The following is a 26503-nucleotide window of genomic DNA, read 5'->3' on the forward strand; positions in this document are numbered from 1 at the left end:
TCACTATTTAAGAAATTTATTTAAATGCTGACACTCTTGCTTTGTTTAAACCGCAAAGCAAACTAGATTTCCGTAGTTGAAGAGTTGCTTCTGAAATGTGTCCAACATAAATTTACTGGCAGATGAAGGTATTCAGATGGATGAGCGAAGGGTTCCCCTCAGTTTTGTCTTATAAATTACTGTGTCTGGGATTAACAGTTTTTCTGTTCTTTCTCAGGTCCAATAAAACACTGGCTGATTCTCTGGATAATGCGAACGACCCCAACGATCCCGTTGTGAACAGGCTGCTGCGCTCCATGGCCACGCAGGCCATGTCCAATGCCCTGTATTTCTCCACCGGAGCCTGCAAGGAGGAGGAGTTCCATCATTACGGTGAATCCTACTGGGTTCCTATGTGGGGCTGCAACTTTGAGCTAGTTGTTTTGAAAGATTTCTTGTTTATTTTGACATTTTGCTTTTTTGTTGAAGGTCTTGCATTAGATAAATACACCCATTTTACTTCTCCAATAAGAAGATATTCAGATATTGTAGTACACCGCTTGTTAATGGCAGCCATTTCAAAAGAAAACAAAATGGAAATTAAGGGAAATTTGTTCAGCAACAAAGATCTTGAGGAATTATGCAGACATATCAACAACAGAAACCGAGTAAGAGGGAATTTCCAAATTCTCTTACCTGTCATCTCTTGCTAACAGAGTATCTGCTTCATTGTCTAGTAGAGTGAAGTATCATACATTCTGGCAAATTAAATTCCATAATTATTCTAACCAGTGCTTTCATTATATTTGCAGATGTTCTCAGGTAACTTTTATGGAATTGGGAGATTTCACAGTAGATTATTAGTCCCCCACCCCCCTCAAAAGGTGGAAATACAAAGATTCACTGTAATCGCAGCATTTTGGGAGGCTGAGACAGACATATCACTTGAGGTCAGGAGTTTGAGACAAGCCTGGCCAATATGGTAAAACCCCGACTCTACCAAAACTATAAAAAACTAGCTGGGCGTGGTGGTGTGCCCCTGTAGTCCCAGCTACTCAGAGGGCTGAGGCAGGAGAACTGCTTGAACCCAGGAGGCAGAGGTTGCAGTGAGCCAAGATCGTGCCACTGTACTCCAGCCTGGGTGACAGAGAATGCATCTTAAATAAAAAAAAAAAAAAAAAAAAAAAAGGCCGGGCGCGGTGGCTCAAGCCTGTAATCCCAGCACTTTGGGAGGCCGAGACGGGTGGATCACGAGGTTGAGAGATCGAGACCATTCTGGTCAACATGGTGAAACCCCTCTCTACTAAAAATACAAAAAATTAGCTGGGCATGGTGGTGTGCGCCTGTAATCCCAGCTACTCGGGAGGCTGAGGCAGGAGAATTGCCTGAACCCAGGAGGCGGAGGTTGCGGTGAGCCAAGATCGTGCCATTGCACTCCAGGCTGGGCACTCTGAGTGCACAGTGAGACTCTGTTTCAAAAAACAAGAGAAGACAGGTTACTGCCCACGGCTAACAATTAATGATTCTAGAGTGCTTAGATTTTTATTTATAAAAATATCATACCATGCCTGCTGTTTGAAATCTTTTTTTCATGTAACCGAAATGTTATTGATAGCATACCATGCTACATCATTGTTTTGAAGCTGCTTTCTATTCTATTTCATATTAGTTGCTACAAGATTGCCCAGCATAGAACTAGACCATTGGGTAATGCAGGAAATTAGAAACTAACTAAATGTTTAATGTAATTTTCTGTATCCAATGGTATAGTTGTCTGCTGTGCAATATTGTAGCACTAGCCATGTTGGCTACTTAAAATTAGAAGTTTGGTTCCTGAGTCATACTGGCCACATTGCACATACTCAGTGGCCACTTGTGATTAGTGACTACGTACCTATTGGGCAACACAGGTAGAGAGCATTTCTATCATTGCAGAAAGTTCTGTAGGGCAGCACTGTTCTTTTTTTTGAGACGGAGTTTCGCTCGTTACCCAGGCTGGAGTGCAATGGCATGATCTCGGCTCACCGCAACCTCTGCCTCCTGGGTTCAAGCAATTCTCCTGCCGCAGCCTCCCGAGTAGCTGGGACTACAGGCACCTGCCATCATGCCCAGCTAATTTTTGTATTTTTGGTAGAAGCAGGGTTTCACCATGTTAACCAGGATGGTCTCAATCTCTTGACCGCGTGATCCACCCACCTCGGCCTCCCAAAGTGCTGGGATTATAGAAGTGAACCACCGTGCCCGGCCTAGCACTGTTCTAAGCAATCCAATTTACAACCATCCTTGTGGATACACTTATACAGACATTTCAAATGATTGCCTGGATAAATTCCTAGAAATGGAATTGCTGAGCTGAAAGATATGCATGCACAAATGAAACTTTGAAAGGCCAGCTGCAGTGGCTCACACCTATAATCCCAGCACTTTTCAAGGCCAAGGCGGTTAGATCACCTGAGGTGAGGAGTTCGAGATCAGCCTGGCCAACATGGTGAAACCACATTTCTAATAAAAATACAAAAATTAGCCAGGCCTGGTGGTGCACACCTGTAATCCCAGCTACTCGGAAGGCTGAGGCAGGAGAATCACTTGAACCCAGGAGGCGGAGGTTGCAGGAAGCCAAGATCACGCCATTGCACTCCAGCCTGGCCTACAGAGTGAGACTCTATCTAAAAGAAAAAGAAAGAAAACTTTTCATACATATTACTAAATTGTCCTCCTTATCAGTAATGCTAATTTATACATCCACCAATAGGGTTTTGGTATAACAGGCTTGAAAAGAAGTAAGACGTGTGATACTTTTCCTGTTCCCACGATGGACATGTCCCATATTTGCTGACCTCTAATTTCTATAAACTATAAATGGGTTTCATTTTCTAAGACATTTTGAGGAGATAATACTAGATGGTTAAGTTCTCACAAAAATTACACAAGAGAACAATTTTTATATTAATAGTTTTACAGAATCTCACCTTTGAATGAATATGAATTTCTTTTCTTCGGGAAATGCCAAGGGAATGTTATAATGCTTTGGAGTTGTGCTTCTTATAGGCAGCACAGCATTCTCAGAAGCAGTCTACTGAGCTCTTCCAGTGCATGTACTTCAAAGACAAAGACCCTGACACCGAGGAGCGTTGCGTATCTGATGGAGTTATTTATTCAATTCGAACAAATGGTGTGCTGGTATTTATACCAAGGTATGTTACATCCAATGCAATGACATATACGAAATCATAGTTAAACTAAAAGTGTAGAATACAAACTGTACATTAGATATAATTTATTAAACTATTTAAACAGGCTGGGCTCAGTGGCTCATGCCTCTAATCTCAGCACTTTGGGAGGTCAAGGCAGGCAGATCACAAGATCAGGAGTTCAAGACTAACCTGACCAACATGGTGAAATCCCATCTCTACTAAAAATCCAAAACTTAGCCAGGTGTGGTGGCACGTGCCTATAATCCCAGCTACTCAGGAGGCGGAGGCAGGAGAATCACTTGAACCCAGGAGGCAGAGACTGTAGTGAGCTGAGATCACACCATTGTACTCCAGCCTGGGCAACAGAGCAAGACTCCATCTCAGAAAAATAAAAAAACTAAAAAAAAATTTTAAGCAACTTATTACCATATGTACATAATGTAATGTATAATTCAGAATATAAATGTCAAGATTGGAGGCCAGGTGCAGTGGCTCACGCCAGTAATCCCAGAACTTTGGGAGGCCGAGGTGGGTGGATCACCTGAGGTCAGGAGTTCAAGACCAGCCTGGCCAACATGGAGAAACCCCATCTCTACTAAAAATACAAGTTAGCCAGGCATGGTGGTGCGTGCCTATAATCCCAGCTACTTGGGAGGCTGAGGCAGGAGAATTGCTTGAACCCAGGAAGCAGAGGTTGCAGTGAGCCAAGATTGTGCCACTGCACTCTAGCCTGGGAGACAAAGCAAGACTCTGTCTCAAAAAAAAAGTAAAGATTGGAATACATATATATATTCATCTATATCCATTTTAGGGTCTTTCTAATCCAGCAAAACACTCTGTTTCCATCTGCTAAGGTGAAATAAATTCTTGGAAAGGTGATTTGTTTTTAATCTAGGAGAAAAACTAGTATTCTAGATAAGCATGTAAGATCTGTGTACAGCCAGGCACGGTGGCTCACACCTGTAATCCCAGCACTTTGGGAGGCCAGGGCGGGCAGATCACGAGGTCAAGAGATGGAGACCATCCTGGCCAACATGATGAAACCCCATCTCTACTAAACTACAAAAAAAATGAGCTGGGTGTGGTGGCGCACACCTGTAGTCCCAGCTCCTCGGGAAGGCTAGGGCAGAAGAATTATTTGAACCTGGGAGGGAGAGGTTGCAGTGAGCCGAAATTGCGCCACTGCACTCCAGCCTGACCCTGGCAACAAAACAAGACTGTCTCAAAAAAAAAAAAAAAAAAAAAAAAAGATCTGTGTACTAAGAATACATTGTCTCTGGATTTATATTCTGGCCAAAATATAGGTTTGGGATTAAAGGTGCTGCTTATCTAAAAAATAAAGATGGTTTAGTCATCTCATGTGGCTCAGATAGCCGTTCTGAATGGAAACCAGGATCCCTTCAACGATTTCAAAACAAAATTACCTCTACTACAACAGATGGGGAATCTGTTACATTCCACTTGTTTGACCACGTAACCGTAAGTTTATCTTCCTATTAAGTATTATTAATATTTTAAATGTAAAGAACAAACAGTATGATTTAGTGACGTATTTTCTTCTCTATGCTAGGTAAGAATATCCGTACAGGCCTCACGCTGCCATTCTGATACCATCCGACTTGAAATAATAAGTAACAAACCATACAAGATCCCAAATACAGAACTCTTTCACCAGAGTCCCCCCTTGCTGAAGAGTGAGTTAGTGAAAGAAGTCACTAAGTCTGTGGAAGAAGCTCAGCTTGCCCAAGAAGTCAAAGTAGACATCATTCAGGAAGAATATCAAGAATATTGCCAAACAAAGGGAAGGAGCCTATACACACTTCTAGAGGAGATAAAGGACCTAGCTCTCCTGGATGTTTCAAACAGTTATGGAATATGAAAGACTCTTACTTCACTAGGAGCTGTCACCTGTGAATGTTTTACAGTCTTTTCAAACCTAACATTTAATGTGTGTCACTCTAGTCGATCAGGACTGGGTAGCTATTTCACATACATGTAAAATGTTCTCATTCATTAAACTTGCATTAAATGAAATATAATTAGGTCACTTTGTTAACTGAGTGTTCAATAATGAGTGGACAGTAAGTGGTGGCTCTGCAGCTTGCTGGCCCCTTTTTAATAATTTTAATAAACCCCAAATTATTGGTTATCTTGTCTCAAATCAGTTCAAATGTTTTATTTTTCCAATAATTATGAATCCATTAGGGTCACTGGACAAATGGATTTTCACATCTGTCCGGTAATTTTCAGTCACTTTCAGATAGTAAGACCTAGTTCTGAGTCTACCTCTCCACTTAACTCCTGTTTCCTATTTGACTCAACCCTTCCCTGCTGTCTCCAGTACTAGCTGGGAATAGGACACAGGGTAGGTGGTAGGGTGTGCAGGGAAAGTTCTATGTCACAGGGCTCCCTTCCCACCCTCCCATTTGGATGAGGTGCACTGACCTTCCCCTTATGGGTAACATGTTACTTTGCTAGCAAACCTCCTACTAGAAAAATTAACTCTTGGCTGGGCACTGTGGCTCACACCTATAATCCCAGCACTTTGGGAGGCCGAGGCAAGTGGATCATGAGGTCAGGAGTTCAAGACCAGCCTGGCCAAGATGGCGAAACCCTGGCCATCTACTAAAAATACCAAAAAAAGTAGCCAGGCATGGTCACGGGCGCCTGTAATCACAGCTACTCGGGAGCCTGAGGCAAAGAATCGCTTGAACCTGGGAGGCGAACGTTACAGTGAGCCGAGATTGCCCCACTGCACTCCAGCCTGGGCAACAGAGTGAAACTCTGTCTCTAAAAAAATTAACTCTTCTTTCTCAGTTATTTAATACAGTTTTGTGAGGGTAGAGAGAAGCAGGAATAGGCCCTCTTGAGGAAGCAGTTTCTCTAGGCATTGGTGGCACCTGGAAACTGCTCTCCATCTTCTAGCTGATCCCCTAATGGCTGTAGTTAGCCACAATTCTCCTGATACACGTGCCTCTTGGCCCATCCCTGTGGCAGTTCCCAGCAGGCCCACAGTCCCCTCCTGCCCCATCCCAGATGTTCTCCTTGTGCTCAACTTCCTGGCTTTTCAATCAAACCATCTTTTTCACTCCCTATCCCTACCTGAAGTCAGAATACCTGAAGTCAGAATCCCTGAAGAAAAGATGCCTGCCTGTCCTGGCTTTGTAGATGGAAGCCACTATAGCACCATCATCCTCCCCTTTCCCCAAGGGAAAAGAAGGTGAGAGGCCAAGTGCCATGGAAGATCACTTGAGGCCAGGAGTCCAGGACCAGCCTAGTCAACACAGTGAGACGCCATCGCTACAAAAATTAAAAAGTTAGCCAGGCATGGTGATACATGCCTGCAGCCACAGCTACTTGGGAAGCTAAGGCAAGAGGATAGCTTGGGCTGCAGGACTTTCAGGCTGCAGTGAGTTAGAATTGGGCTGCTATATTCCAGCCTGAGTGACAGTGAGACCTTCTCACAAACACACACATTACAATCTTCATGTAATGTTTCACACGGTACTAATAAAACATCTAATTATAGGCCGGGCGGGGTGGCTCAAGCCTGTAATCCCAGCACTTTGGGAGGCCGAGGCGGGTGGATCACGAGGTCAAGAGATCGAGACCATCCTGGTCAACATGGTGAAACCCCGTCTCTACTAAAAATACCAAAAATTAGCTGGGCATGGTGGCATGTGCCTGTAGTCCCAGCTACTCGGGAGGCTGAGGCAGGAGAATTGCCTGAGCCCAGGAGGTGGAGGTTGCGGTGAGCCAAGATTGTGCCATTGCACTCCAGCCTGGGTAACAAGAGCGAAACTCCGTCTCAAAAAAAAAAAAAAAAAAATCTAATTATAAAGAAAAAGTAAATTCAGTGAGGCGTGGTGGCTAATGTCTGTAATCCCAGCACTTTGGGAGGCTAAGGTGGGTGGATCATGAGGTCAAAAGTTCGAGACCAGCCTGGCCAACAAAGTGAAACCCCATCCCTACTAAAAATACAAACATTAGCCAGGTATGATGATACCACTCAGGAGGAGGAGCCTCCTTAGGAGGCTGAGGCAGGGTTACTGCTTGAACCTGGGAAACCTGGGAGGCAGAGGTTGCAGTGAGCCAAGATCGTGCCACCTGACTCCAGCCTGGTGTACAGAGTGAGACTTCGTCTCAAAAAAGGGGAAAAAAAAAAAAAAAGAAAATTCATCCTAACTGAAAAAAAAAAAGGTAATCAAAATAATTTTCACTTGAAAATTTTAATATACTGGGTGTAACTTTTTTTTTGAGACAAAGTTTCGCTCCTGCTGCCTAGGCTAGAGTATTAGGTAATGGCACCCTCTCAGCTCACCGCAACCTCCGTCTCCTCGGTTCAAGCAATTCTCCTGCCTCAGCCTCCTGAGTAGCTGGGATTATAGGCATGCGTCACCACACACACTGCTAATTTTGTATTTTTAAGTAGAGATTGGGTTTCACCATGTTGGTAAGGCTGGTCTCAAAATCCCAACCTCAGGTGATCCGCCCACCTCAGCCTCTCAAAGTGCTGGGATTACAGGTGGGAGCCACCACACCCAACCCGGGTGAAGCTTCTTTTACAACATGCTATCTATTTATTATCATTAATTTTGTATAGACAGGGTCTATGTTGCCCAAGTTGGTCTTGAACTTCCGGGCTCAACTGATCTGCCTGCCTCAGCCTCCCAAAGTGCTGGGATTACAGGCAAGAGCCACTGTGCTGGGCCTATAATTCTTATTTTTCCATTTTGAAAGAAAAAACTGAATTGGAAATTGAGAAAAATATATGCAATCCGCTTACTTCATTCAAAACCAGCTTGCAATTCTTCCTAAATATAGTTTTAACGAACTTGGTTATGTAGTTTCCAAACCCACAATCTGTGTTTAAAACAGCAAATTTATATCCTGATATTACTGGTATTCAGAAAGAAAAAGAAAAAAAAAAAACTAGCAAATTTAGGCCAGATACAATGGCTCGCACCTGTAATCCCAGCACTTTGGGAGGCCAACAATGGAGGACTGCTTGAGACCAGAAGTTCACGACTGCAGTGAGTCAAGATCACACCACTGCACTCTAGCCAGGGTGACAGATAGAGAACGTTTCTAAAAATAGTCATAATAATATATTTTTAAATAAAACTAATTTTCAGGCAGTTTTAGAAGTGAGATGGGGATGCTCAACAGATGGGCAAATTAAACAGCTACTTTTAAAAGTACAGATAACAAGTGACAAAACACAAGAAAAAGCATTTTTTAGGTGGAGAGGGACAGTCTCACTCCGTTGCCCAGGTTGGAGTGCAGTGGCATGGTGATCTCAGCTCACTGCAGCCTCCGCCTTCGGGATTCAAGTGATTCTCCTGCCTCCTCAGCCTCTCAAGTAGCTGGGACGAGCAGTGGTACAATCTCAGCTTCCTGCAACCTCCACCTCCCAGGTTCAAGTGATTCTCCTGCCTCAGCCTCCCGAGTACCTGGGATTACAGGCACACACTACCATGCCCGACTAATTTTCATATTTTTAGTAGAGATGCGGTTTCACCATGTTGGCCAGGATGGTCTCGATTTCCTGACCTTGTGATCCACCCGCCTTAGCCTCCCAAAGTAGTGGGATTATAGGCATGAGCCAATTCGCCTGGCCTCTTTTGTTTATTTATTTATTCATTTTTGAGATGGAGTTTTGCTCTTTTCGCCCAGGCTGGAACGCAATGGGACAATCTAAGCTCACTGCAACCTCTGCCTCCTGGATTCAAGCAATTCTCCTGCCTTAGTTTCTCAAGTAGCTGGGATGACAGGCGCACATCACTATGCCTAGTTCATTTTTATATTTTTAGTAGAGACGGGGTTTCACCATGTTGGCCAGGTTAGTCTTGAACGCCTGACCTCAGGTGATCCTCCCACCTAGGCCTTCCAGAGTGCTGGGATTACAGGCATGAGCCACTGTGCCGAGCCAAGTGATTAAAGTAATTTTTTAATAGGTACTCAGCTATCCAGAAAACCATCTTGGATTTATCTATTCTTTGAGGAACACATACGTTTCTCTCTTCTCTCACACACTGTCTCTAAAATATACATAAACTTAGTAACACACTTTTCTACTCCTAGAAGTATTTTATTTTGAGGGCTAGCAACAAAGTTAAAATTTCTAACATGTCCTTGATATATTAACAGTAGCACATAAAATCTGGCATGAAATTTACCATTTCCTAGGGACTGACTATCACTCAGCAGCTTTGCCTGCCTTCTTTCCAAGGCCAGTTGTTTATTTCTCTCAATTCTTTGGTGTTGCTCTTCCGTTAGGCTTTTACTTGATTCAGAAGCAAGTATCTCACTTTCAGATGAGTTTGTCAAAAAGGGATCTCATTCACTAGCAGTTACATCATGTTCATTATTTTCCATAACTTCACCTGCAGTAGAAAAGAAAGTTAGTACATCTGTAGTATTAGGCTAGTCAGAGAAGGGCTTTTCATTGAAAAAGGATTTAAAGTGGCAAGCTGCCAGACCTGAAGAAACAATTTGTGAGGTATAAGAATATTGTGAATACATGCTTGATTCAAATAAGTAAGAAATATGTATAAATCACTTGAAGAGCATGTTAAGTCAAATGAAAATACAATTTAAAATACACATGAAAGGAAACAAAAGTTACTGGTTGTAATTAGAGTTATTTTATGCTTGGTCTAATAAAAGAGCTTAAAGAATCCAAACCACATTCTTTTTTTTTTTTGAGATGGAATTTTGTTGTTGTTACCCAGACTGGAGTGCAATGGCACGATCTCGGCTCACCGCAACCTCCGCCTTCTGGGTTCAACTGGGTTCAAGCAATTCTCCTGCCTCAGCATCCCGAGTAGCTGGGACTACAGGTGCACACCACCATGCCCAGCTAATTTTTGTATTTTTAGTAGAGACGGGGTTTCACCTTCCATACCACATTCTTGTTCTATATTAAACCATTTCAGTAGTTTGCCACAGTGTCTATATGGGAAAAAATAATTTTATTTTATTTTTGAGATGGAGTTTCACTCTTGTCACCCAGGCTGGAGTGCAATGGCTTGATTTCGGCTCACTGAAACCTCCACCTCCCAGGTTCAAGCAATTCTCCTGCATCAACCTCCTGAGTAGCTGGGATTACAGGTGCCTACCATCACACCCAGCTAGTTTTTGTATTTTTAATAGAGACAGGGTTTTACCATGTTGGCCAGGCTGGTCTCAAACTCCTGACTTCAGGTGATCCACCTGCCTCAGCTTCCCAAAGTGCTGCAATTAATTACAGGTGTGACCCACCACGCCTGGCCAGTAAAAAGTAATTTTATGTAGGACACTATCTTTTGTAGGGTAAAACAGACAAATGAAAAATGAAAAGTTTAAAAATCTATGGACAGATTTCCAAATTAATTTCTTTTTAAATTCAGTGTGGTCTACATTACAAGTATTAAATTATTAAAGCTCTGTAAACCAGTTAACTCAAGGTAGGATAACTACAAATGATCTACAGTAGTAGAGAAAGTAAATAATAGATCTTCCATTTATATTTCATTTAAGAATTAAGAAAAACTATGTTTTACTAACATTTAAAGTAGGACTGGCAGTGGTTAACTGTCCCTTGTCCTTATGACAGAGTTACTGTCTGATTTGTGAGCCACTCGAATTGGGCCCCCCTCAATTTACAATTTCAGTCATACAGCTATTTCTGATTACCCAGCCAAGTAAACTGATGGATTTCATCTTACTTTAACCAAACAACCCCAACAAAATGCACAAGTGGTAACTTAAAAAGCTGGCTGGATGCAGTGGTTCACACCTGGAATCCCAGTACTTTGGAAGGCTGAGACAGGCAAATCACGAGGTCAGGAGTCTGAGACCAGCCTGGCCAACATAGTGAAACCCTGTCTCTACTAAAAATAGAAAAACTTAGCTGGGCATGGTGGCAGACCCTGTAATCCCAGCTACTTGGGAGGCTAAGGCAAGAGAATCACTTGAACCCAAGAGGCGGAGGTTGCAGTGAGCCAAGATGGTGCCACTGCACTGCGGCTAGGGCAAGAATGCAAGACTCCATCACCCAAAAAAAAAAAAAAAAAGATTCTGCAAGGTGGCTGAAGCCTGTAATCCCAGAACTTTGGGAGGCAAAGGTGGGTGGATAACAACGTCAGGAGTTCAAGACCAGCCTGGCCAAGATGGTAAAACCTTGTCTCCAATAAAAGTACAAAAATTAGCTGGGTGTGGTGGCAAATTCCTGTAATCCCAGCTACTCGGGAGGCTGAGGCAGAAGACTTGCTTGAACCAGAGAAACAGAGGTTGCAGTGAGCCAAGATCATGCCACTGCACTCTAGCCTGAGTGACAGAGCAAGACTCCATCTCAAAAAAAAAAAAAGATTCTACAAAATAACAAAATGCCTGTAGGTGGAACAGAAGCACAAGGAAAAAATAAAACAGCAAAACTGACACTTTACTTTCTATGTGTATCATCCACATGATGAAATTAAAAAAAAATAAACCCCATTACATCTGACAAGTTGGTCAAACAATTCACGTCACCATTTGAAATGTGTTTATATATATATCATCCTTTTTCTATGTATATATTATACCTTGAGATATTAGCTAATTATAGAAAAATACAATTTAAAAAACATTTAAAACATAAAGACAAACCTTTACAATTATTCCAGTGAGATTTAAAAATCACGTGCTACTTAATTGAGCCTTTTGCAATCAAACTCCCTTTTAAGGTTTCTTCCTTAGTAGTGAAAACTGAAAAGCCACTTTTCCTTCCTGACATGAAAAAAATGAAGCAAGAAACTAAAATGGCTTCCATTATCAGAAAATACTGATAGAGTACATGTATGAAACACTGATGAAGCAGTTAGAAAACAAGCATTAGAACCACTTATGAGCTGGGCATGGTGGTCATGCCTGTAATCCCAGCACTTTGGGAAGCTGGGTGGCGGGAGGTAGATCAGCCTGATCAACATGGAGAAACCCCATCTCTACTAAAAACACAAAATTAGGGCCAGGCACGGTGGCTCACACCTGTAATCCCAAGACTTTGGCAGGCCAAGGCAGGTGGATCATGAGGTCACGAGGTGAGACCATCCTGAGCAACATGGTGAAACCCCGTCTCTACTAAAAATACAAAAAAATTAGATGGATGTGGTGGCAGGCGCCTGTAGTCCCAGCTACTCAGGAGGCTGAGGCAGGAGAATCACTTAAACCCAGGAGTCGAAGGCTGCCGTGAGCCAAGATCACACCACTGCACTCCAGCCTGAGGACAGAGTGAGACTCCATCTCAAAAAAAAAATACATGTACAAATACAAAATTAGCCAGGCGTGGTAGCACATGCCTGTAATCCCAGCTACTCAGGAGGCTGAGGCAGGAGAATAGCTTGAACCCAGGAGGTGGAAGTTGCGGTGAGCCGAGATCATGCCACTGCACTCCAGCCTGGGCAACAAGAATGAAACTCCGTCTCAAAAAGAAAAAAAAAACCCACTTATGAAACGTGGGGTTTTTTAGGCCAGGCTCGGTGGCTCACACCTATAATACCAGCACTTTGGTAGGCTGAGGCAGGCAAATCACAAGGTCAAGGAATTGAGAACAACCTGGCCAACATGGTAAAACCCTGTCTATACTAAAAATACAAAAATTGGTCAGGTGTGATGACATGCACCTGTAGTCCCAGCTACTCAGGAGGCTGAAGCAGGAGAATCACTTGAACCCAGGAAGCAGAGGTCACAGTAAGCCAAAATCACACCATTGCATCTGGAGTGGCACCATCTTGGCTCACCGCAACCTCTGCCTCCTGGGTTCAAGCGATTTCCTGTCTCAGCCTCCTGAGTAGCTGGGATTATAGGCATCCGCCACCACACCCAGCTAATTTTGTATTTTTTACTAGAGATAGGGTTTCTCCATGTTGGTCAGGCTGGTCTCGAACTCCGGACCTCAGGTGATCCTCCTGCCTCTGCCTCCCAAGTGCTGGGATTACAGGTTTGAGCCATCACGCCCAGCCTCATGTGTACTTCTAATTTTTTTTAATTTCATTTTATTTTTATTTACTTATTTATTTTTGAGGTAGGGTCTCACTGTCGCCCAGGGTGGAGCACAGTGGCTTGCGTGCATGATCAGAGCTCTCTGAAACTTCAACCTCCCAGGCTTAAGCAATCTTCCCACCTCACTCAGCCTCCTGAGTAATTTGGACTACAGGCGTGCACCAACTGCCTGGCTAAGTTCTTTATTTCTTTGTAGAGACAGGGTCTCCCTATGTTTCACAGGCTGATTTCAAACTCCTAGGCCCATGTGCTCTACCCACCTCGACCTCCCAAACTGCAAGGATTACAAGCCTGAGCCACCGAGCCTGCCCCCCCTTTTTTTTTTACTGCCGTAGAATAGAGCCTAAAATCCATGTTAATTTATACCTCTGCATAGGTGGCTCCCCATCCAAAATCACCTCTGCCTGGCCTCTAATGTTCATTCAAAATACTTTTCTTTTTAATTTCCTTTTTCTTCCTCCCACCCCCAAATCAAAATTCTTCTGAAATCTCCTTTGTGAAGCTCTTCCTCCACCCCCAGGGACTTGTAATATGCTCTCCTTTGCATCCCACCCTGTGACCTACTCATACCTCTAATTATAACACCTACCACACTTCTGGCAACGTTGTATGTCATTAAAAGTTAAAATATAAAAACAAACATGTATGGATCCATCGCACAGAAAATCTGATAACTATACAGACTCTGTCGGCAGGAACCATCTGTTTTGATGTGTGTGACTGTCTATGGTTGCACTGTACAACTAACAAATGCAATCAATACCAGGAACAGTCACATTTAAAGTCCTATATCCGAGAGCTGCACTCTGAGTGAAATGCAAACTTCCATTAAATTATTTCACCTAATTTTCCAGTATCACTTTATCCAATGGTGTATACATACATGAACACTTTATCTTGATATATATTTTTATTAACAAATGCTATATATGATTAGTGGGTCACCAGAGTTCTCAAAAGCTCATATTCTACAACAAATCTGATGTACCAAGACTTTTTTTTTTTTTTTTTGAGACGGAGTCTCACTCTGTCACCCAGGCTGGAGTGCAGCCACACAATCTCAGCTCACTGCAACCTCCAACTCCTGGATTCAAGCAACTCTCCTGTCCCAGCCTCTTGAATAGCTGGGATTACAGGTGTACACCATCCCGTCCAGCTAATTTTTGTATTTTCAGTATAGACGGGGTCTCCTCATGTTGGCCAGGCTGGTTTCAAACTGCTGACCTCAAGCGATCTGCCCACCTCAGCCTCCCAAAGTGCTGGGACTATAGGCATGGGCCACTGTGCCCAGTCCACTACCAAGGCATTTTAACATACCTAAATGCCTTATTTATTGTACTTTACCATCTATTAATAAAATACACAATATGGACTAAGGATCCAGTCCTATAATTCTGGCTCCTCTAACTACTTCTATTCCTTTTTTTTTTTTTTTTTTCCCAGACAAGGTCTCACCCTATTCCCCAGGCTAGAATATAGTGGTGTGATCCTGGTTCACTGCAGCCTTGAATTCCTGGGCTCAAGTGATCCTCCCGCCTTGACCCCCTGAGTAACTTTTTAAAAATTTTTGGAGACAGAGGTCTCACTAGGTTGCCCAGGCTGGTCTTGAACTCCAGGATTCAAGTAATCCTCCCTCCATGGCCTCCCAAAGAACTGGGGTTGATCCAAAGGTAGTGAGTTATCTCCATTCACAGTCAGTTACAGATCAAACTCCTTGTTCTACTCTTTCCTCCCTTTTCACTACTGCACTTAACTAGTCATTTCTTTTCCTTTTTTTTTTTTTGAGATGAAGTTTCACTCTCATTGCCCCAGGCTGGAGTGTGCAATGCTGCAATCTCAGCTCACCACAACCTCTGCCTCCCAGGTTCAAGCAATTCTCCTGCCTCAGCCTCCCAAGTAGCTGGGACTACAGACATGCACCAGTATGCTCAGCTAATTTTGTATTTTTAGTAGAGATGGGGTTTCTCCATGTTGCTCAGGCTGGTCTTGAACTCCCGACCTCAGGTGATCCGCCTGCCTCAGCCTTCCAAAATGCTGGGATTACAGGCGTGAGCCACTGCGCCCAGCTTTGACACGTCTTAAAAAAAATTAACAAGCTGGGTGCAGTGGCTCACGCCTGTAATCCCAGAATTTTCAGAGACTAAGGTGAGCAGATCATGAGGTCAGGAATTCAAGACCAGCCTGGCCAACATGGTGAAACCCCATCTCTACTAAAAAAAATATATATACATATATACAAAAATTAGCTGGGCATGGTGGCACATGCCTGTAATCCCAGCTACTTGGGAGGCTGAGGCAGGAGAACTGCTTGAACCAGGACCCAGGAGGTGGAAATTGCAGTGAGCCCAGATCCCACCACTGCACTCCAGCCTGGGCTACAGAGTAAAACTCTGTCTTTAAAAAAAAATTGGCCAGGCACGGTGGCTCAAGCCTGTAATCCCAACACACTGGGAAGCTGAACTGGGATGCCTTGAGTCCAGGAGTGTGAGACCAGCCCAGGCAACACAGGGAGATCCCCAACTCTACAAAAATTTAAAAATTAGCCAGGCGCAGTGGAATGCACCTGTAGTCCCAGCTACTTGGGAGGCTGAGGTGGGAGGATCTATGATTGTCCCACTGCACTCAAAACTAGGTAAGAGAGCAACATTCTGTCCCTAAACAAGAAATGAAAAAGCAAAGTGCTAGGATTACAGGCATGAGCCACCACACCCTGCCTATAGATCTATTCCTAAAACCAAAATTGTTACAAAGTAGATAAACCTATATTCTTACCATTATTGTTACAAAATCTTCATGCAAAATAGGAAGATCAAGTCGAATTCGTTTTAAACAGGTCTGAAAATAAAAAAGAGATTATTTATTTTTACCTCCTTACCAATAATGTTATGGGGGTAAATAGTAATTTGCCATTAATTTTCCCTCTGGCCGGGCGTGGTGGCTCACGCCTATAATCCCAGCACTTTGGGAGGCGAGGCGGGTGGATCGTGAGGTCAAGAGATCGAGACCCATCCTGGACAACATGGTGAAACCCCGTCTCTACTAAAAATACAAAAATTAGCTGGGCATGGTGGCGCGTGCCTGTAGTCCCACCTACTCGGGAGGCTGAGGCAGGAGAATTGCCTGATCCCAGGAGGCAGAGGTTGCGGTGAGCCGAGATTACACCATTGCACTCCAGTCTGGGTAACAAGAGCAAAACTCCGCCTCAAAAAAAAAAAAAAAAATTTCCCTCTCTACCAAAAGAGATTTCAAAATGAAGATTTCAAACAGCAATTTAGCCTCAACCAAGTCTTTTTTTTTTTTTTTTTTAAGACAGAGTCTCACTCTTTCACCCAGCCTGGAGTGCAGTAACACAAACTCGGCTCACTGCAGTCTCCACCTCCCATGTTCAAGCAATTCTCCTGCCTCAGCCTGCCAAGTAGCTGGGACTACAGGCGCCTGCTGCCACACCCGGCTAATTTTTGTATTTTAGTAGACACAGGGTTTCACCATGTTGGCCAGGGTGGTCTTGATCTCCTGACCTCATGATCCGCCCACTTCAGCCTCCCAAAGTGCTGAGATTACAGGTGTGAGCCACCATGCCCAGCCTAGCCTCAACTGAATCTATCTTATCATTTAGCATTGTGAATATTAATAATCATCTCAACACTTACCTGAACTTCCTTTTTACTTCCCAGGTATTCAACTCTGTCAATAAAATCCTCAAACTGCAGTTTAGGGAATAGTCTATGTGCCCAGTGCTCCATGTGTCTGATTAGTGTCTTCAAGTCTTCAGCCTGGCACATAAAATAAAATAAAAATAAAAATGCTGTAATCCCAGCATTTTGGGAGGCCGAGGCGGGTGGATCACGAGGTCAAGAGATCAAGACCATCCTGGTCAACAAGGTGAAACCCCGTCTCTAATAAAAATACAAAAATTAGCTGGGCATGGTGGCGCGTGCCTGTAATCCCAGCTACTCAGGAGGCTGAGGCAGGAGAATTGCCTGAATCCAGGAGGCGGAGGTTGCAGTGAGCCAAGATCGTGCCATTGCACTCCAACCTGGGTAACAAGAGCGAAACTCCGTCTCAAAAAAATATAAAAAATAAAAATGCTAAGCAGGAGTCTCATTCTCACAACTGATCCTGTCAGCAAGTTTCAGAACTCAAAAGCTATGCCAAAATCACTGGGGTCATTTTATATTCTTAAGATTGAAAAACTTATAAAAGGAAGTTTAATAAGAAAAATACTGGCCAGACACAGTGGTTCACGCCTGTAATCACAGCACTTTGGGAGGCCTACACAGACAGATCACTTGAGCTCAGGAGTTCAAGACCAGACTGGGCAACGTGGTGAGACCCCTTATCTACTAAAAACACAAAACATATCCAGTCCTGGTGGTGCATGCCTGTGGACCCAGCTACTCAGGTGGCTGAGATGGGAGGATTTTGAGCCTGGAAAGCAGTGGATTCAGTGAGACAAGTTCACAACACCGCACTCCAGTGTGACAGAGCAAGATCCTATCTCCCAGAAAAAAAAAAAAAAAAGAGACAAATTAAGACCTTAGAGGACGGAGTCTGAAAGAGCAATGGATACAGATATTTTCTTTTTTTTGAGAGACAGTCTCACTCTGTCATCTAGGCTAAGTGCAAGGGCACAATCTGGGTTCACTGCAATCTCTGCCTTCTGGGTTTAAGCAATTCTCCTCCCTCAGCCTTCTGAGCAGCTGGGATTAGAGGCGTGTACCACCACTCTCGGCTTTTTGTTTGTTTTGAGGCAGAGTTTTTCTCTTGATGCCCAGGATGGAGTACAATGGTGCCATGTCGGCTCCCTGCAACCTCTGCCTCCCGGGTTTAAGCAATTCTCCTTCCTGAGCCTCCCAAGTGCCTGGGATTAAAAGCATGCACCACCACGCCCCAGCTAATTTTGTATTTTTTAGTAGAGACAGGGTTTCTCCATATTGGTCAGGCTGGTCTCAAACTCCCGACCTCAGGTAATCTGCCTGCCTCAGCCTCCCAAAGTGCTGGGATTACAGAGGTGAGCCACTGAGCCCAGCCCAATTTTGTATTTTTTAGTAGAGATGGGGTTTTGCCATGCTTCCTGGCCTCAAGTGATCTGCCCTGGCCTCCCAAAGTGCTGGGATTACAGTAGGAGTCACGGCATCTAGCCTGGATAGAGATTCGTAAAAATTAAATAAAAAAAAATCCCAGTATGAAAATTTAATAAAGTTGGCTGGGCACAATAGCTGACACCTATAATCCCAGCACTTTGGGAGGCCGAGGCAGGTAGATGACCTAAGGTCAGGAGTCTGAGACCAGCCTGGCCAACATGGTGAAACCCAGTCTCTACTAAAAATACAAAAATTAGCTGGGTGTGGCGGCGGGTTCCTGTAATCCCAGCTACTTGGGAGGCTGAGGCAAAAGAAATGCTTGAACCCAGGAGGCGGAGGTTGCAGTGAGCCAAGATGGCGCCATCACACTCCAGCCTGGGTGACCAAGAAACTCCCCTCTCAAAAAAAAACAAGGCCAGGCAGTGGCTCACCCCTGTAATCCCAGCACTTTGGGAGGGGTCAGGAGTCCAAAATCAGCCTGGCCAGTATAATATGGTGAAACCCCCTCTCTACTAAAAATACAAAAATTAGCCAGCATGGTGGTATGCACCTGTAATCCTACCTACTCGGAAGGCTGAGGCAGAAGAATCCCTTGAACCTAGGAGGCAGAGGTTGCACTGAGCCAAAATCACACCACTGCACTCCAGCCTAGGCAACAGAGCGAGATTCCATCCCCCCCCAAAAAAAACAAACAAGAAACTTAATAAAGTTAAAAGATAGTAATATGTATATCTTTTCAGAAATATAATGTAAAACCCCAAACAAGGTTTAATAAAGTATGTCAAGATAGGAATAACTTCTAGGAATAACTAAACACTGTGACAGGTCCCTAAATCATATGTACAGAAGAAAGCATTGAGAATTCAGAATTTAGGCCGGGCGTGGTGGCTCATGCCTGTAATCCAAGCACTTTGGAGGCCAAGGCGGGTGGATCACCTGAGGTCAGGAGTTCAAGACCAGCCTGACCAACATGGTGAAACCCCGTCTTAAGAAATAAATAAATAAATAATAAAAAATTAAAGAAAAAGAAGAGAATTCAGAACTTTAAGAACACATACAGCTGGGCACAGTGGCTTAAACATGTAATCCCAACACTTTGGGAGGCCAAGGCAGGAGGATTGCTTGAGCTTAGGAGTTTGAGGCCAGCCTGGGTATCATAGGAAGACCCCATCTCTACAAAAAAAAAAAAAATTGTTTTTAATTAGGCAGGCATGGTGATGCATACCTGTGGTCCCAGCTGCTTGGAAGCCAAGGCAAGAGAATTGCTTAAGCCTCAGAGTTCAAAGCTGCAGTAACCCATGACAGCACCACTGCACTCTAGCCTGGGTAATAGAGCAAGACCCTGTCTAAAAAAAATTGTTTTTCAAAAAATACATTCAGTAGCTGGGCATGGTGGTGCATGCCTATAGTCACAGCTATTCGGAAGGCTGGGGTTGGGGGGATCACCTGAGCCCAGAAGTTTGAGGGTAAAGTAAGCTATGATCATGCCACTGTACTGACATGCCACATGCTGTCATGCCTGGTTGACAGCATGACCCTCATTTCTTTTTTTTATTTTTTTAAGACAGGGTCTCACTCTCTCACCCAGACTGGAGTGCAGAGGCCTGATCTCAGCTCACTGCAACCTCTGCCTCCCAAGCTCAAGGGATTCTTCTGCCTGAGCCTCCTGAGTATCTGGGATTACAGGTGCATGCCACTACCACCTCACTATTTTTTGTATTTTTAGTACAGACAGGATTTCACCATGTTAGCCAAGCTGGCCTTGAACTCCTGACCTTAAATAATCCACCCGCTTTGGCCTACCAAAGTGCTGGGATTACAGGTGTAAGCCACTGCACTCAGTCCAAGACCCCCATTTCTAAAGAAAATTAATTTAAAAATATATATATATAGCCTGGGTGTGGGGACTCATGTCTTTAATCCCAACACTTTGGGAGACCAAGGCAGGCAGATCACCTGAGGTTCAAGACCAGCCTGACCAACATGGTGAAACCCTGTCTCTACTGAAAATACAAAAACTAGCTGGCGTGGTGGTAGGCACCTGTAGTACCAGCTACTTGGGAGGCTGAGGCAGTAGAATCGCTTGAACCCATAAGGTGGAGGTTGCAGTAAGCCAAAATCGCACCACTGCACTCAAGCCTGGGCGACAAGAGCAAGACTCTGTCTTAAAAAAAAATACATCCAGAAACCCCAAGGGCAAAGTGTCAAAGATGAGCAAGAACAGTTTAAACAATCTCAAAACATAATACCTCTCCATATTTGAAATTCCAATTAAGATTTCTGAACAAAAATGAAAAACAAAGATAAAGTTGATAAATGAATTTCTTAAAACTTATAAAATCCTGGTTTTACTGTAAAAAACTTTATTCTAGCTGGGAGCAGCGGATCAAACCTGTAATTCCAGTACTTTGGGAGGCCGAGCTGGGCAGATCACCAGGTCAGGCGTTCAAGACCAGCCTGATCAAGATGGTGAAACCCCGTCTCTACTAAAAATACAAAACTTAGCCGAGTGTGGTGGCATGCGCCTGTAATCCCAGCTTCTCAGGAGGCCGAGGCAGGAGAATCACTTTAACCTTCAAGGCAGAGGTTACAGTGACTCAAGATCACACCATTGCATTCCAGCCTGGGTGACTCCACATGATACCAACCAAAAGTTTTTAACATTAAAAGAAAAACAATGGATGTTAAAAATAAAAAGTATAAATGTATAAGAATATACTAAACGTACCTCTGAGCATCCAACTTGGGTATATTTCTTTTTTCTTTTTTTTTTGAGACAAAGTTTCACTTGTTACCTAGGCTGGAGTGCAACGGCATGATCTCTGCTCACGGCAACCTCCGCCTCCTGGGTTCAGGCAATTCTCCTGCCTCAGCCTCCTGAGTAGCTGGGATTATAGGCACGCGCCACCATGCCCAGCTAATTTTTTGTATTTTTAGTAGAGACGGGGTTTCACCATGTTGACCAGGATGGTCTCAATCTCTTGACCTCGTGATCCACCCGCCTCAGCCTCCCAAAGTGCTGGGATTACAGGCGTGAGTCACCACGCCCGGCCTGGTATATTTCTTTTAACTGTTCTCTTTGGAGGTCCAGGAACAGGTGCTCCACTTCCTGACTCTAGTAAAACATACCAAGATCAGTAGTACTGTACTTAAAGAATTTGTATTATTTATTAAGTATCATTTCCAAGCTGATAAGATAACTAGCCAGGCGCGGTGGCTCACGCCTGTAATCCCAGCACTTTGGGAGGCTGAGGCAGGTGGATCAAGACGTCAAGAGATCGAGACCATCCTGGTCAACATGATGAAACCCCGTCTCTACTAAAAATATAAAAAATTAGCTGGGCATGGTGGTGCACGCCTGTAATCCCAGCTACTCAGGAGGCTGAGGCAGGAGAATTGCCTGAACCCACGAGGCAGAGGCTGCGGTGAGCCGAGATTGCGCCATTGCACTCCAGCCTGGGTAAGAAGAGCGTCTCAAAAAAAAAAAAAAAAAAAAAGATAACTAAACATGTAACACCTTTTTTGAAAAAGGGTCTCACTCTGTTGCCCAAGCTGGAGTGCAGTGGTACGATCTTGGCTCACTGCAGCCTCAAACTCCTGGGCTCAAGCGATCCTCCTGCTTCAGCATTGTTAGTAGCTAGAACTACAGGCACAGCCTACTACATCCAGCTAATTTCAAAATCTTTAGAAGAGATGAGGTCTCGCTATGTTCCCCAGGCTGGTCTCGAACTTCTGGGCTCAAGCCATCCCTCTGCCTCAGCCTCCCAAAGTGGTGGGATTACAGGCAGGAGCCACTGTGCCCGGCCTCCCTTTTATTTTTCTCTCCTCAAATACCTTTTACCACAGCCTCCTTTTAAAAACTCTTTATACATACCTTCATCAGGCTCAGCTCTTTCACCATCTTGTCTCTCTGGAGAGGCTGGAGGTGGGAAAGGAGGAAAAATTTCATCTTCTACATGCTCATAATCTGGTACGTCAATCATGCCATTCTCCTCTGGTTCTAGCATCTTTTCCTCTAGGGGAAAATGTAAAGTTCTTTGTATTCATCCAGATAGTCTTTCCAGATAGACAAGTTCCACCCGCAGCAATTTCTGTTTAAATCAATTAAACCACATTTCAAACTCACACATCATGAAAAGTAGAGAAGACACTAATTATTATTATTATTATTATTTTTTTTTTTTTTTAAGATGGGGTTTCACCATGATGGCCAGGCTGGTCTTGAACTCCTGACCTCTGGTGATCCACCCACCTTGGCCTCCCAAAGTGCTAGGATTACAGTGGTGAGCCACCGCGCCCAGCCGACACTAATTATTTAAAAAAAAGGACTAGCCTAGAAATCAGAACTAAATTCCAACGTAGACCCTAACATTAAATAACACTATCATGTTGAACAAATCCTTTTACCTCAACTATTGAGTTTCCCCTACCCTCAAAAGATGAAGTTGACTTTTCAGAAGGTTTCAAACTGTGATCCCATAAATAGGGTATGAAATACACAGGACAGTGCTCGTTTTGGCAGCACATACACTGAAACTGGAATGATACAGAGAAGATTAGCACGGCCCCTGCGCAAGGATGACACGCAAATTCGTGAAGCGTTCCATATTTTTTAAATATAAAAATTTTTTTAATAAAATTAAAAAAGAAATAAACGGGATATAGGTACTCCACCCCTACTTCAACTAGAGCAACTTAAAAAAAAAATCTGTTTATATACACCTATGCCCACAAAAATTACAAGTTAAAAAAAAAATTTTAATGTGTTTATATACTGGTCTTCTATGTAAGGTTTCCTTTAAAGAATGGTCGGGCGCTGTGGCTCATGCCTGTAATCCCAGCACTTTGGGAGGCCAAGGTGGGCGGATCACAAGGTCAGGAGATCAAGACCATCCTGGCTATCATGGTGAAACACTGTCTCTACTGAAAATACAAAAAAAATCAGCCAGGCATGGTGGCACATGCCTGTAGTCCCAGCTACTCAGGAGACTGAGGCAGGAGAATCACTTGAACCTGGGAGTCGGGGGTTGCAGTGAGCCGAGATCACATCTCTGCACTCCAGTCTGGGCAAGACTCTGTTTAAAAAACAAACAAAAAAGAATGGGAAATTATTTTCAGGTTGATAATTCAAAAGAATGTTTTCCAGTACTGCCTTACTTAATTTCTCAATAATAATTGATACTTTTGGCCAGTTTTTGTGTTTTTGTTTTGTTTTGTTTGTTTTTATTGAGATGTAGTTGCTCTTGTTGCCCAGGCAGGAGTGCAATGGCATGATCTCAGCTCACTGCAACCTCTACCGCCCAGTTTCAAGCGATTCTCCTGCCTCAGTCTCCCAAGTATCTGGGATTACAGGCATGCACCACCACAACTGGCTAATTTTGTAATTTTAGTAGAGACAGGCAGGATTTCTCCATGTTGGTCAGGCTGGTCTTTAACTCCTGACCTCAGGTGATCTGCTCACCTCTGCCTCTCAAAGAGCTGGGATTACAGGCATGAGCCCTGGGGCCCAGCCTCTAGGTCGGTTTTTTTCTGGAAAAAAATGTTTACCTTAACTTCTAAGACATAGTACTCACCTGGCTTCCCTCCCTTTCTGGAGCCTCCTTCTGGATTTTCTTTGTAGGTTTATCTTCTAACCTGGCTATTAAGTATCCAAGACTCCATCCTAGGGATTCTTCATTCATTTATGTACATAGCTTTAATAATTACTTATTCACAGATGACTCCCTGATTTTTATCTCTACCCTAGGCCTTGACTTTGCCATCCAGATCACACTACGTCCCATTTTACACCTCCTAAATGCCTCAAAGGCACCTATAACTCATCATGTACAAAACCGAACTTCTATATTTTCCTAATTCAGTGGATGACATCCATCCGGCCGTGCAATTCAGAAACCTACAAGTCATCTCTGGCTATTCCTTCCCCCTACCCCACAGATCCTACCCATTTTATTTCCTAAATATCCCTTGCATCTATTTATGTCTCCCTGTCTCCATAAACACTTCCCAACATTTCTTGTTTCCATTACTGCATTACTCTCAACCACTCTTGCGTCCTTCAATTTTCCATATTACATCTAAACTGAATCTGAAAATGTAAAGCTGATCATCTGAAGTGGCTTAAGTATTTCAATAGTTTCTGATGGCTCTTAAAGATACAACTCCAAGGCCCTGTGTGATCTGGCCTCTTACTACCTCACCAGCCTCGCTACACACTACTCTGTTTTTTCTTTCCCTGAAAGAGATACATCCCACAGGCCACCGGCTCTTTACGAATACTATTTCCTGTCTTGAAAGCTCTTCTTTGACTCCTCATCTCTTTCAGATCTCAACTATCACCTTTTCAGACGTTTACCTCAGTTTCTCTAAATTCTCCTTTAGTAAGCATTCATAATGTCAAGTACAAGTGTCGTGGCACTTATTCAGTTTCAGTATCAGGTTTTATTTATATGGTTATTTATTGTTCATCTCCCAAACCAGACTGTAGTTCAAAACGTGTAGGTCTGTGTTCCACAGCTGGAACCCCAGTGCTGGTACACAACAGGTGCTCAATATACATTTGATGAAATGAAGGAATGCAAAAAAAGCAATTCCAAAGCTTCCCCGGAAATGGAGTCAGATGCTCTCTAAAAATCTCACCAATTCTAAATTTCAATGATCATAAATATAAAAGCAAAGCATCCGCTGGGTGCAGCGGCTCATACCTGTAATCCCAGAACTTTGAGAGCCAAGGCGGGCAGATTCAGTTCAGGAATTCGAGACCAGCCTGGCCAACATAGTGAAACCCCGTCTCTACTAAAAATAAAAAATTAGGCCGGGTGCGGTGGCTCAAGCCTGTAATCCCAGCACTTTGGGAGGCCGAGGCAGGTGGATCACGAAGTCAAGAGATCGAGACCATCCTGTTCAACATGGTGAAACCCCGTCTCTACTAAAAATACAAAAAATTAGCTGGGCATGGTGGCGCGTGCCTGTAATCCCAGTTACTCAGGAGGCTGAGGCAAGGGAATTGCCTGAACCCGGGAGGCGGAGGTTGCGGTGAGCCGAGATCGCGCCATTGCACTCCAGCCTGGGTAACAAGAGCGAAACTCCGTCTCAAAAAATAAAAATAAAAATAAAATAAATAAATAAAAAATTTTAAAAAAATAGCCGGATGTGGTGGCATGCCCCTGTAGTCCCAGCTCCTCAGGAGGCTGAGACAGGAGAATCGTTTGAACCCAGGAGGTGGAGGTTGCAGTGAGCCAAGATCCCGCCACTGTACTCCAGCCTGGGCAACAGAGCAAGACTCCGTCTCACAAAAAAAGAAAAAAGCAAAGCATCAATTCCTGATCACGACCCAGTGTAGCTTCAAGTAAGCTAGAGGAATCTACAGTGGGGTTCAGACCTTTGAGGCTGACAGCGAGCTTTGAGTTTGATGGCAGTGCCCAAACTTTATCAAGTGTACCCAGGAACTGGCCAAGCATGGGGTGGGGCTTATCAGGAAATTGGCATTTCTTCTATTTGTAGTGAACAAGATGCTCAATACACGACTTTTACTCCCGTCAATGGTCGCACAACTGTCTCTTTTTAGACACTGATGAAATTGCCCCGACTTCCTCCTCTACTCCTCAAACTCCCAGAGGAGTGAAGGTAACAAATAAACGGTGCAAACCACGGTTTGTCTCCAGACCCTGGTTTCCAATGTCCACCTCTTTCCAAGAAGTCGAAAGAGACGCCCCTCATCGCAAGGGAAGTCCTACCGTGCTGCCTCGATGTCCCCCTTGGGTTCCACCTTGGAAACATCGGACCTCCCATACCTCTTTCTCCAGCGTCCCCTCATCCTCGCTCCCCGCCTATCCTCTCTTCAACCTCATTCATTCATCCAACATTCGCTGGGGGCTTTCTACATTTACACGCCCCGTACAGAAGCCGGGAGAAAGACGATAAGGAACACGTTCCCTCCCGCTAAGGGGCTTGGCAGAGTAACAGGCAGCCCAAAACCTCAGCAACCGCGACAAGCGCCCGCGTCCGCGCCTCTCCAGGCCTAGTCAGGTCGATCCCGCAGCCTCCTGACCCCTTTACTGAGACAACTAGGCTTTCCCTCTCGTCCGTCTGGCTCCCTGGCTCGTCCAGCTGACTCCCCTCTCCCCGCAAAAACTTCACTAACCTGCCAGCGAGCTCTCACCACACGCCGAAAACAGGCGCCACAGCGCGGACCCAGGCGTGCAGACTAAGCAGGCTTCTCGC

The 26503-nt window shown here is 44.1% G+C and overlaps 1 protein-coding gene and 3 non-coding genes across 28 annotated transcripts in view; 2 read left to right on the forward strand and 2 right to left on the reverse strand.

Moving 5' to 3' along the window:
- Positions 1-5334, forward strand: part of DIS3L (DIS3 like exosome 3'-5' exoribonuclease) — a 44909-nt gene extending 39575 nt beyond the window's left edge. For all 20 annotated transcript variants that reach the window (XM_035258948.3, XM_078333461.1, XM_078333457.1 and 17 more), the window contains 5 exons: positions 218-372; positions 469-647; positions 3028-3173; positions 4478-4652; positions 4744-5334. In XM_035258948.3, coding sequence (XP_035114839.3) covers positions 218-372; positions 469-647; positions 3028-3173; positions 4478-4652; positions 4744-5052 — 964 coding nt within the window. In that variant the 3' untranslated portion in view covers positions 5053-5334. The remainder of the gene's footprint in view (positions 1-217; positions 373-468; positions 648-3027; positions 3174-4477; positions 4653-4743) is intronic.
- Positions 1-26503, reverse strand: LOC103787312 (uncharacterized). 6 transcript variants are annotated; one of them, XR_013520756.1, is made up of 9 exons: positions 26424-26503; positions 23854-23951; positions 23246-23355; positions 22155-22371; positions 16847-16969; positions 15969-16031; positions 9353-9559; positions 2524-2645; positions 1-343 (listed from the first exon to the last, which is right to left on the reverse strand). It is a non-coding gene; the product is annotated as an uncharacterized LOC103787312 (transcript). The 6 variants fall into 6 exon arrangements; XR_013520758.1 differs by lacking the exon at positions 23854-23951; XR_013520759.1 differs by lacking the exon at positions 23246-23355 and having other exon boundaries at positions 22155-22295.
- LOC118145394 (small Cajal body-specific RNA 14) lies at positions 13837-13972 on the reverse strand. The gene has a single exon (XR_004730510.1).
- On the forward strand, positions 22787-22893 carry LOC118145234 (U6 spliceosomal RNA). Its single transcript, XR_004730362.1, has one exon. It is a non-coding gene; the product is annotated as a U6 spliceosomal RNA (small nuclear RNA).

The sequence above is a fragment of the Callithrix jacchus genome, chromosome 8, assembly GCF_049354715.1.
Source record: "Callithrix jacchus isolate 240 chromosome 8, calJac240_pri, whole genome shotgun sequence".
Lineage (NCBI taxonomy): Eukaryota > Metazoa > Chordata > Mammalia > Primates > Cebidae > Callithrix > Callithrix jacchus.